Consider the following 12372-nt stretch of genomic DNA (forward strand, 5'->3'; position numbering starts at 1 on the left):
CCTCACAGTACCACTTTACACATTGGTCATTTCAAAACCTGGAAAGGGTATTTCAGTAACACTCATTCCTCCTTCTTCCTTTGTAGTTTTCCCCCTCACTCACTCCCACTTCCATTTCACTTCATTTCCATTCCCAAATTCCAATCGCTATCACTCAAACCAACATACGCACTTCTCTCTCTCTCTCTCTCTCTCAGGTTAGGGTTAGGGTTTTCTCCAATCATGGCTTCGTCTTCCTCCGATCCTGGAAAGTCCGCGGAGACGTCGGAAGCGGCGGTGCCAACTGATCAGCTCTTGCTCTACCGAGGATTGAAGAAAGCGAAGAAGGAGAGAGGTTGCACCGCCAAAGAGCGCATCAGCAAAATGCCTCCCTGCGCAGCTGGAAAACGGAGCTCTATATACCGCGGCGTCACCAGGTAGTTACTTAGTAAGGTTCGCTTTGGAGGAAATGAATGGAGTTTTCTCTTGGAAGTTAAGCCGATCGACTAATGAAGTGAATAAATATCTTGGGTTGTTGCTGACGGAATTTTGTGGATTTATTGATTAGGCATAGGTGGACTGGTCGTTATGAAGCTCATCTTTGGGATAAGAGTACGTGGAATCAGAATCAGAATAAGAAGGGAAAACAAGGTTTGGTTTGGTTTGGTCTGTTCTTCGTTTCGGGTTTGGACTTCGGGCTTAAATAACTTACCTGTTTTTGTTTTCCTGTTTCGTAATTGGTTCGTTGGACAATGGTTCGTTCGTGGTGGGGCCAGTTTACTTGGGTGAGTTTGCAATCCGGTGCTCAGTTCTCATTTATTAGATCATGTTTGGATAAACTTCGAAACAAAGAAACGTGTAGGAGAAGAAATGACAAAATGGATTAAACTTATTCTGTGTGTTGAAATCAACTTATGCACACCTCTTGGGGAAATTAGATGAAAGAGCTTGTGTGTGGGATGAGTTTAATTTAGTAACTTTCTTATCCTGCTCTCTTCTCTAAATGTATATGGAGAAGTTTATCCAAATATGGTCTTATTCTTTTGCTTATCATCATTATTGAAATTTCTCGCTCTACATCCTTTTGTAAGGTAATGATGTTAGTTGCTGATGGATTTTGGATAGGGGCATATGATGACGAGGAAGCAGCTGCTAGAGCTTATGATCTTGCTGCTCTCAAATACTGGGGTCCAGGGACTCTCATTAACTTTCCAGTAAGATAATGAAAATTGTGTCCTATTAATAATGTATGATAACTATGGACTATTTAGCACAATATCTATGATGCCTTCTTTGCCCAAGTTATTACGTAGCATAAGATTGAATTGTTTTGTTGGTGTATAAGTTTTGACAGTGGAGACTGTAGATCCGGTGCCCTTTGATTGGAAAAGTATGTTTGTTATTCTCTCTGTTGAATGTAGTAATTTTTTGTATCACTTATGATGTGTGTGCTGCAGGTGACTGATTATACAAGAGATCTTGAAGAAATGCAGAATGTGTCGAGAGAAGAGTACCTTGCATCTTTACGGCGGTGTGTGTATACTTAAAAAATGTTTTATATCATGTATCCGTGCTGCTGTTTACACGTGATGCTTTCTGCAGGAAGAGCAGTGGTTTTTCTAGAGGACTATCAAAATATCGTGGACTCTCCAGGTGTGTTAATCTATCAACTCTCTTTTACTGAAGCTGTCTGGAAATTAACTTCTTATCTATATCCACATCTCCTTGGGTTTGGTTAGCTATGTATGTGGAGCTAGTTCTTCTCTGCTTTGCTACACAGCTACAGATTTTTATGATCTGGTATATCTGTCATCCATCCAGTGTATAAAATCTGATGTGGATTTGACCGCTAACTTAAACGTTCATCTTGCATGTGGTGCTAACAAAATTAGTCGGTGGGAGTCGTCATATGGCCGCATATCTGGATCTGATTACTTCAATAGCATGCATTATGGTATGTTATAATCAAATTTAAAGTTCAGTTAATCTTCTAGCGAACAGAGTTATATGAACCATGTTCATTTCTGCTCCACCTGTGGCTATTGGAAAAATAATAATATTTTCAACTTATGTTCACCTGTTTTTCTGTTTGGTAACGATCATCTCACTGGTTTACAACGTTAAGGTGCAGGGGATGATTCAGCAGCAGAAAGTGAATATGTAAGTGGTTTCTGCATAGAAAGAAAGATTGATTTAACAAGTCACATCAAATGGTGGGGATCTAATAAGACTCGACATTCTGACTCTGGGACAAGATTATCATCGGAAGAAAAAAAGCTTGGTTCTGCTGGAGACATTTGCAGTGAACTAAAGCAATTGGAACAGAAAGTTCAACCTACAGAACCTTATCAGATGCCACAGTTAGGAAGGCCACACAATGAGAAAAAGCAAAGAAGTTCTTCAGTCTCTGCCTTAAGGATTCTTTCTCAATCTGCTGCTTACAAGAGCTTGCAGGAGAAAGCGTCAAAGAAACAGGAAAATAGTATTGATAACGATGAGAATGAAAACAAAAATACAGTCAACAAATTGGATCATGGAAAGGCAGTTGAGAAACCATCAAATCATGATGGAGGCAGTGATCGGCTTGACATTGCAATGGGAATGAGTGGGACAATGCCTCTTCAAAGAAATGTCTACCCTTTGACGCCATTCTTGTCAGCACCACTTTTGACAGCTTACAATACTGTTGATCCAATGGTAGATCCTGTTCTGTGGACATCTCTTGTTCCCGTACTTCCTGCCGGCCTTTCTCGTACAGATGAGGTTGGTGTAATGACCAAGTGTTTTACTTTATTGAAATTACATGAGAAGTTATTTAACAGAGCTAAAATAGTAGAGAGCGTAATTTTATAATAGATTGTCAACTGATATTCAAAACAAATAATTCATCAAATTCCGGAGAAAACAGTATTAAAAACAAAAATAATCTGCCCGAGTTTGTGTGAGCGTAGCAATTAAAATTTGTTCTCAGTCAAATACGATTTGAATTATCATCTATAACAATCTCTTTTATGTCTGGCAATTAAGTGTTTAAGACGACCTGATTTCTTATGCTATTAAGCCAGCAAGGTAGTATCAACAAATTTAATTTGTTATCTCTTGAATATGATGATTGTAAAGCTGAACATTATTACGAGTGCTTCTCTCACTTCTTCTGAGCCTTAACGCCAAAAGGTCCCTTTCTCTTCGTGTTGACACAATGTGGAGAACATATGGATGAAATTTGAATTACAGAGGCAGAAGTTGTAATTTTATATACATAACAATTATTTCTAGCCTTCTATTACTTCCTGCAGATTTGATTGCCCAAAATTCCCTAATTATCATTTAACACTTTAAAGAGGAAATAATTTCCTGATTAGTGAGGGAACAGTAATTGTTCAATTCGAAATCGTCAGTTACACGAAACAATTGATTGTATATGGTAAGATAAGAATTGCTTGTAACATTCTTGTAAACTCTCGTTACCAAGAACACTTGGTTTGATGTGCAGGTTACCAAGACAGAGACCAGTTCAACGTACACAATGTTTCAGCCAGAGGAATGATTGGACATTTGAATTTCTTATTGAAAAATGGCTTAAAGACAAGCACCTGAAAGATGAGCCTTGTATCAAACAAAGAACAGCGTATTGGTCTGAAGTGCTCAAGCAGGTCTACCAAGAGAATGCTCCCATGGCTTTTTTTGCAAGATTACATGGGTTTTTAGAGGTCAGAGAAAATAATATATTTACGGTGGTTTTTCATCGATGATACAATATAGAATTAGCACGAATATTTTCATTTAAAGTCAGATATGTATCAGTTAACATCTCCTTCATGTATATGCAATCAGAGTTAGATAAAGTTTGATTTTATGCGGAATATATTCTGTACAGAATAAGAGTAGAATTATGTAAGAACGTGTTCATTAATTGATTACCTAGAGTTTATTAGGCGCTATTTTCTTATACCATTGTTTCTGTTTAATTGTAGAATCTGACAAATAGATGTCTAGAAGTTTAATTTCGGAACCCTAAATAGATTTCTAGCTTAATTTTGGAACTTGCAAATATATTTCCGAATCAACTTCCGATAATTTAACTTATAATTTTAAAAATGTGTAATTCAAAATATATTTTTAAAAGTAATATATTTATGATTGTACAAATGTATTAAGAAAACACAATGAATTTTGGATTTAGTAAACACATTACTTTCGAATTTGCCGAAACTATGGGGTGCAGGAAGCGATTCCCTTGTTTTACTCTGCCGCGGGCCTCTTCGATTTTTTATTTTTAATCGTAATAAATTAATAATGTCTTTGAAAATTTTTATTTAGTAAACATATTCTTATTCTTATACATTACTTTCGAATTTGCCTCAATAAATTAATAATGTCTTTAAAAAATTTTAATTAGTATTCTTATACATTACTTTTGAATTTGCCTCTTTTTTTTTTGGGATCACCAGATTTGTAATAATAGCGCCTTGTTCTATGAGGGTTGGAAAAACACATCTACGTCAAGCGAAGGAGGATAAGGAGAGAAAGCAAGATGATTCAGACTTACAATTAAAAAGTGAGATTAGATTGAAGTGTAAGTGTTAAAAAAGTTAAACAAGATTCAAAATTTTAATTAACGTTTTAGCTTTGATACAATAAACTATGTATTTGCATCTGTAATCAGAACGAGAGGAGATAATTATTATCTCATTTATGTATTTATCGCCATAATACCAATATTTCTTGCACTGTGTCTTCGGAAGAAAGCCAAATTTGACTTAACACACATCAATTGAGCGTGTGCTTTACGCCACAACCCCCACCCTATCATTTTCAAGCCGCCCTACACAACTTCATTTTCCACGAGAGATGTTTTTCTCATGTCAAAGTTTCGTAAGAAAAAAATAATAGAGATAGAAATCATCGCTGTGAAGTTGTTCTTATATTCTTTCTCATTATTGTGTACCAGATAATTGAATTTTAATTAACATAGATCTGTGTTTTTATTCTCATTATTGTTTTAAATAACAAAAGGCTGCATAAAATTTTTAAATATATCACTTATAATATAATGATCAATCTTAATTTATTAATATTATACATTTTAAACTATTATTTCATTATATTTAAGTAAGAAAGGTTGCTTTCGCAAGTTAAAGTTATACTCGTTTTCTTAATCATTACAGAGGTGTGGTTTATTAACACTGTCAAAAGGAGGAATAAATAATATCATTTGATATAATGAGTGCACATAAGTTAGACATTTGTCATCCCCATATAGTTTATTATTTTCACAACTTAAAAGTTATACTTGTTTACTAATTATGTGTTAATAAATTGTTAGTTAATTGTATAAAAAAAAGTGTACATTAATTTTTATGGGTAAAATCTGTTTTTTTTCTCAATAATTATAATGTAAAATTGGAATTATTTTTGCTCGAAATTTTAATTTGTTTGATTTTTTAAATTTAGAAATTAATGCATGGATTTAGTCTTTCACTTTGAATGACATTAAATTTTTTGATTGATTTCTTGGATCAAATGAAATCAAAGTTTTAAGCAAAAACCAATTTCACTTTTACATTATAATTGATAGACAGAAAGCATATTTGACCGTGTTTTTCTCACTAGAATTACATACTTTTACATTTTTTTTAGTGATGTGTCAACAAATTATTAAATATTGTTTAAAAAATTATACTGACTATTTATACTATCAATATCACTTTATTTAAGTGTCAAAAATATATTTTACTTTCAACGATAAATGTATGTAAAAATTGATAATAGAAATCTAGATCATACAAGAAGATATTGTCACTGTTTATGAAGAAAAGTTATAGTTTCATTCGTTGAAATTGGAGCAATTTTAATCAGCTATTTTTGTTTTAATTAAGAGCTTATTCTTTCTAAGAGTACTTACTGAGTTCATTCATAGGTTCAACGAATGATTTTTGTATAGGAATGATTATTATCACTCTGAAAAAAAGTAAAGAAAAAGTAACTACAATACCTATCTTACAAAAAGAACAAGCGATGTTCTTTATTGTTTTCTTCACCTTAATTTCTAGAACCTTTCTATTAATTCTTTTTACGACTTTATCATGCCAGGAACTTTCACATTGTTTACTGAGCTAAATGTTTCAATTACATACTGCATCAAATTAGTATCTTAACAAAAAAAAATCTATATATTGTGATGTAATTTTTCAATAAATTACTAAAATAAGCAATTTTTAATTATATTAAATAATGAGTAAATTATATTCAATAAATATTATAGGGTAAGGCTAGGATGAGTGATTGAATGCCAGTTATTATTGATCAAAAATTATAAATATGCTTTTGAGATCAAAAGATATGTGATTGTATTAATTGCTTGAATGACCAAATTTTTAGTGAATGAGAGTGTCTTATGCAAATAAAATCTTAGTTTGATTGAACGGACATATAACAGAGGGTGACCAAAACAAACATTTGGATATTCAAGATACACATAACAAATAAATATTCAGATATTCAAGATACATGTAACAGTAAACAGACCTTGACCTCATAACTGAAACAAATATAATTCCATAAAAAAAATTGTATATTTTTGTTATGATTTGAAATTATGTCTAAATCTTAACAAATTAATTAAATATCATTATTGATTGATAGAATATTTTTGCAGTATCACTGCAAAGACCTTAAAAATGGTATTGTAGAAGTGGTACTATTTTAAAAATATTGAGACTCGATTATTTTAATATAAATAAGTTTCATTATTTTAAAACAGACATCTCCCTAGAAACCAATTTTTATAGCTCTCTGACTTCTCTCTGATTGAAGAACCGAGACCGTAGGATTGATTCTTGTGGCAAGATCTTCAATCTAGACCGATCAGTTTCTCCGTTTGAGTAAGTTGAGTTTTAAACCATTTTCTTTGGTCTTTTCTTATTTTTATTGCATGTGGGTCTCGCTTAACTTGCATGTGTCTTTTAAGTCTTCATTTTGAGTCTCTATTAATCAATGGTTCTAGTTGTATATCATGATCGTGTTTCCATGGTTCATAGGTGCATATAGGACTTCCCATGTGTTTAAGGCTTCAGGTTTTCTAGAGCGGTTTGGTTTTCTATCAAGTAAGGAAAGCTAAAATTTGCTTTAATTTATGTTAAGAAGTATGAAGTTATGTTTGTTAACTTTTGAGAATCATGTTTGATTAAACATGTTATCACTACGAGAATTATTTAGTAATAATTGTGTTTGATGATTGAATTTGGCATATTAATGAATGTTGTTGTAAATGATTGTGAATTGATACTTGTTTGAACCTTAAATGTTGTTGTTTTGGAGTTATATGAGATACAAATATGTTTTAAAATTGAAAGTAGTGAAAATGGTGTATTGTTGGGTTGGTTTCCGGTCTGAATTGGTGGTATGGATGATGAATGTTAGTGGTGAGCGTCTGCTAATAAGCGTATGGTGGTGAGCGTTGTTAACTCATTGGCAAGTGTACCAAATCGTTCAAGTAATAAAACTGGTAAGACCAGGTATCGTTTTCCCAAGAGACTTGTGCAACACATGACAATTATTCCTTTTATAACTCAATTAGATATCAAAGTGCACAAAAAACAACACAAGAAACTCTTTTTGGTATTTTATCAAACAGTTGGTGTGCAAGGAATTTAACATAGTGTATTTACAATTTGTCAAGACTAGAGTTCATCCACTTCATTCTCATGCATTTACAAACAACTCAATTCCATCAATTTAGTGTTCAATTTCAATTCTAAGTTCAAGTCATATTTTCCAATACATCAAGAACCACATTTCAAGCCATGGGTGATCAAACCACAACAAGCATTAAGCATAGAAATCAAATACTAACATTGGAATGGAAAAGCATATGTATTAACATCACAAAATACACAAGATTCAGTTTATTACATCTAATCTCAACAAATAGGAAAAGCCCTCCATGGAGGAGAACTTAGGGTTCTACAAATTGAAGAGATAGGGAAGAAATTGGAACCAAAGAGAAGATGCAAAGCCTTTCCCAAGGTTCTTGGCAGCTGCTCCATGCTCCGTTTGTGCTTCCCCTTCACATCTCCATCTCCAATTTGTGACCCATCTTCTTCCTCAACCCAAAAGGGGCAAAATCACCATTGATGAAGCTTGAAGACCCAAGGAGGAGTGGGAGAGTTTCCCAACACCCCAAACAGCCTCCAAGGGCTCTCTCAGTCTCTCTAGGTGAAGAATGAAGTGTAGGAGGAGAAGTCCCTCAAAAATCCCAAGACCCATGTTTAAATAACCCAATTTTGACATAACAGCGAGAATTCGCGCCCAGCTCGAAATTCTCACGCCCAGCGCCACTTTTCACTGCATCAGATGTGAGAAACAGCAACTTCTCGCGCTCAGCGCGGATTCCTGGCGCCCAGCCTGGAATTTCTCTGCACTTCTCACGCTCAGCCTGGGCGGTTTTGACAGCATTCTGAAAATTGAGCCTCTTGTGCGATTCCAAAGGCGTCCAACATGGGTATTTGCTTCAAATTGATCTTTTCTTGTCCCAAAACATGTTCTCTTGAGTTCTTGCTTGTTTTCCTCCACTAGAATTGCTTCCTAAACCTTTATTTCACACACTCAAACAAAGAGATTAGAGGTAAAAACAAGCATATACTAAATAAACACAAGAAAACTAGAAAACACACTAAACGTGAGGATAAAATAAGGTTATAAGCTAGAAAGGAGATGATTTTGCTACTAAAATGATGCTTAAATAATGGTAAAAATTAGCATTATCAAGCGTGTGGTGGTGAGCGTCTAGTAATGAGCATCTATTGGTAAGCGCTTAGTGGTAAGCGTCTGATAGCGAGCGTTTGATGTTGAGCCTCTAGTGGTAAGCGTTTGGTGATGAACGTCTAGTGGTAAACGACTGGTGCTAAACGGCTGGTGGTGAGTGCCTGCCTAGTGGTGAGCGTTTAGTAGAGCTGTCAAAATGGGTCACAACCCGTGGGCCAACCCGGCCCACCACGGGTTCGAGTCGAGTTAGGTTTGAAAAAATTGTATTTTTTTTATGCGGTTCAAATTTCAACCCAACTCATTTAAACCCGGCTCATGCAGGTTGAACTCGTGGTGGACCGGGTTGGCCCACCAACCTACCTACCTAATTTTCTTTTATTAAAATTTAATTTTAATTTTAATTTTATAAAAAAAAAATATTTATTATTTTGTTTGCTTGAAATAATTATTTAAGTTCCCTATTTTCAAAATTAATTAAACTCTATGTTGGGAGTGAAATTTAGAAGTCAAATTTGTTTAGATTTAAATTATAAAATATTTATAATTTTTTTATTTAAGAAAATTGTATTTAAATGAGCTAATCAGCCAACCCGTTTATCCACCAACCCGTGGTGGGTCGGGTCGGGTTCAAATTTTTCTAGTTCGCTAATAAATGAGCCGAGTTGGGTTGGCTCACTAAGTGACCAACCCGTCGTGGGCCGAGCCGGATCGGGTCGGGTTACCCGTTTTGACAGCTCTAACGTCTGGTAATGAGTGTATGGTGGTAAGCGTACGGTGAAGAATGTCTGATGGTAAGCATATGGTGGATATTGTCTTATGGTAAGCATCTGGTAGTAAGTGTCTAGTGGTGATCATCTAGCGGTGAGCATCTGATGGAGAGCGTCTGGTAGAGCGCGTCCAATAGATAGCGTCTCGTGGTGAGAGCCTGATGGTAATTGTTTGGTGAATCTAGGTTGCCTGAAAATAACTAAATTGTTTGAGGTCTCAAATTCAGGGTCCAGGACATTAGTTTTGGACATTTGTTTTAGTCATTTTGGGGTTTTAGACCTTTCTCAAGTTGTTGGTGAGGGTTTCCAAGCTGTTTTCCCTGTCTAATGTGTGTATCGAGTTATTGTAAATAAAATATTGTTATTGTGTGGTTGTTGTTTCTAGAATATTATAAATGATTTTATACTTGAAATACTTTGAGTATGTGATGATACTGATGATTGTTATGAGGTGATTAATTAGAAGTGTATATGTATATACGGGGTAATTCCATACAACTCTTTGGGGATTTTATGGTGGTAGTTTCAATAGTGTAAGTATTGATGTAGGGATCCAATTGGGAGGTTATTTTGACACTCTAATAACCACATATACTCAAGTAGAGACAAGTGGATCATGTCGAAAGAGTAGTAAGAGGTCCTAGTTTTGAAGTTTGGTGACCAAAGGTGTTCACGGATTAGCCTTGTGGTAACAATATAAAACCAATTTGGCAATGACTCTATAAAGCAGATAAAATCACCACAAGTGCACAACCTATCAGGATCCAATATCAAATGATATATCTAGATAATCGAGTCTAAAAATAAGTTATATATGATATGAACATGTTTAATATAGTGAATTATGCATGATGATTATTTAATTGATTTACTAGTCAGATTCTTTTGGAATTTAGCTTATAATTTTTCTTGTGTCCGTACTTGTACGTTCTTTGTTTGAAAATTTGTCACCTGATTAGTGGAAGTAGGAGAGAAAATTGCTTTGGAGCAAATGTTAGGTAGTGAGAAGGTTGATGCATAGATATGTGTATAGTTTTTCTGTTTTACTACTTAAAATCTTTTGAAAAACTTTAGATCTTGTATTCAAACTTCTTTGAAGTTTTTGTTCTAAAAAATAAAGATATTATAGTTATACTTAGATAGTTGTAATAACTAAATTTTATATATTTTTTTGTTATCCAACTCTTTTGTGTTATTGAATTTATGATAATTCCACAATAGTAATAAATGTATTAAAATGGAATGTCACAATACTCTTTTGTACAACACTCTTATATGTTATGCTAGTATTTTTATTAAATTTTTACAACACGATAAAATATTTAAAAAGAATGATTTGGAATAACATAACTCGTACTAAACTTAACTCTTGTAGTATGAGCTCTCAATAACTTAAAAAGACAAATATAAACAGTTAACTCGTGAAGTAGATAATAAATTTTTTTTAAGAGCTTTACAGTAGTTTAAGGGAAGATGAGTTACAATAAGGTAGTTTTTCCTATATTTATTTTCTTATTTTTATTTCATATATGTTCTTTTTTATATAAACTTAGAGGGGCTTATAACTAGCTTGTTATTGAGGGCTACATCTTCTTCTTGTATATTTATTAATCTGTACTTATATACTTATTTATTTTTATCATTAATAATTATGCTAAATTTTTCATTTATTTATTATGAAATAAAAATTATTTTCATTACATTATTATACTTAAATGTTTTTAAGTAGTTTGTGACATACTACTTTTGGAAAAAAAAAAAACTCTTTTCTACATCCCTATACAATGTCACTTTAGTTGACTCCAAAGTATGAGTTAGTCTTAGATAAGATTATCTTAAAAGAGATACTTGTCACAAATAATAATAATCTAGTATTGTATTTATGCTTACCAACTGTGACTTTGACATTAGAAATAAATTGCATTCAATTAGTTATAATATTAAATTTTTCTTTGCTATTTAACGGAAAAAATAAAAAATATTATTGATCAACATGAATTTACAAACATATGATAGAATTTTAGCGATGATTTTGAGAAATATTTAAATATAATTTATATAAATAACAATGAAGTAAATATTTCTTAAAAGTATTAATTTTATTTATAAGATTATTGATTATGAATTTATATTTCTATTAGAATAATATTTATTTCATACATATAATAATAACAGTGTAATTAATAATTATATAATACTTAATTATTGCTCTATTAGAATAATATTTATTTCAAACATATAAAAATATTTGTTATATTAAAATACAGTATAGTCTAAAAATAGTTAGGTAGTATATATATAAAGAAAAAAAAACCATGTCTTGATGCTAAAACTAGAGTAATGTCAATTTTTATATTCATGACACTAAATAGAACGACTAGAGTTCGAATTAAAGAGTTTTTAATGGATAAATAATAGACAAAAACTCATTGTATTTTTTCTTGTTGACATTGATTTATTCATGACAAAATGAAGAATGAAACCCCCTCCTATTCTTCTAGAAAGAAAACATTGTTTAATGTTTGAAGATAAGGAAAGGACAATAGATTATAAAATGTGCAAACTCTCATAATGCAACTTTCATTAAACAATTCCTCCAAATTTTAATAATCACCGTACATTATAAAACAACCGACCAAACCGTTCTTGATTTACAATAAGAGATTTCTTATTTTCTTTTTATTTTGCTCTAGTAAAATATAAATATTATGCATCAAATGGCTACAATAATGCATTTTTCATTCGGCTACTATAATTCATTTTGAATTACAATAATAGCCTGAAAAAAAAAGACAAAAAGAGAAATTAGGTGATATTTTAATAAAAAAAAGGACAAAATTCACGCACGTGTTTTTTATGT

General features: G+C 32.6%; 1 protein-coding gene across 3 annotated transcripts; it reads left to right on the top strand.

Moving 5' to 3' along the window:
- LOC106756764 (AP2-like ethylene-responsive transcription factor At2g41710) lies at positions 1-3824 on the top strand. Of its 3 annotated transcripts, none has more exons than XM_014639331.2 (9): positions 1-416; positions 548-630; positions 756-764; positions 1105-1193; positions 1437-1510; positions 1582-1632; positions 1872-1933; positions 2105-2742; positions 3473-3824. In XM_014639331.2, the coding sequence occupies exons 1-9, from the start codon at positions 223-225 to the stop codon at positions 3524-3526; spliced, it is 1254 nt and encodes a 417-aa protein (XP_014494817.1). In that variant the 5' UTR covers positions 1-222; the 3' UTR covers positions 3527-3824. The 3 variants fall into 3 exon arrangements, with proteins under 3 accessions (XP_014494817.1, XP_014494816.1, XP_022634867.1); XM_014639330.2 differs by having other exon boundaries at positions 101-416; positions 2111-2742; XM_022779146.1 differs by having other exon boundaries at positions 278-416; positions 1071-1193.
- The last annotated feature ends 8548 nt before the right edge of the window (positions 3825-12372 follow it).

Source organism: Vigna radiata, chromosome 3 (genome assembly GCF_000741045.1).
Source record: "Vigna radiata var. radiata cultivar VC1973A chromosome 3, Vradiata_ver6, whole genome shotgun sequence".
NCBI classification, from domain to species: domain Eukaryota; kingdom Viridiplantae; phylum Streptophyta; class Magnoliopsida; order Fabales; family Fabaceae; genus Vigna; species Vigna radiata.

Bases quoted from the DNA above. Each gene is read 5' to 3' on its own strand.
- LOC106756764 (XM_014639331.2), top strand. From the start codon at position 223: ATGGCTTCGTCTTCCTCCGATCCTGGAAAGTCCGCGGAGACGTCGGAA. The intron at 1,194-1,436 runs GTAAGATAATGA...TGTGTGCTGCAG, and splicing joins GGACTCTCATTAACTTTCCA to GTGACTGATTATACAAGAGA. The intron at 1,511-1,581 runs GTGTGTGTATAC...TGCTTTCTGCAG, and splicing joins TACCTTGCATCTTTACGGCG to GAAGAGCAGTGGTTTTTCTA.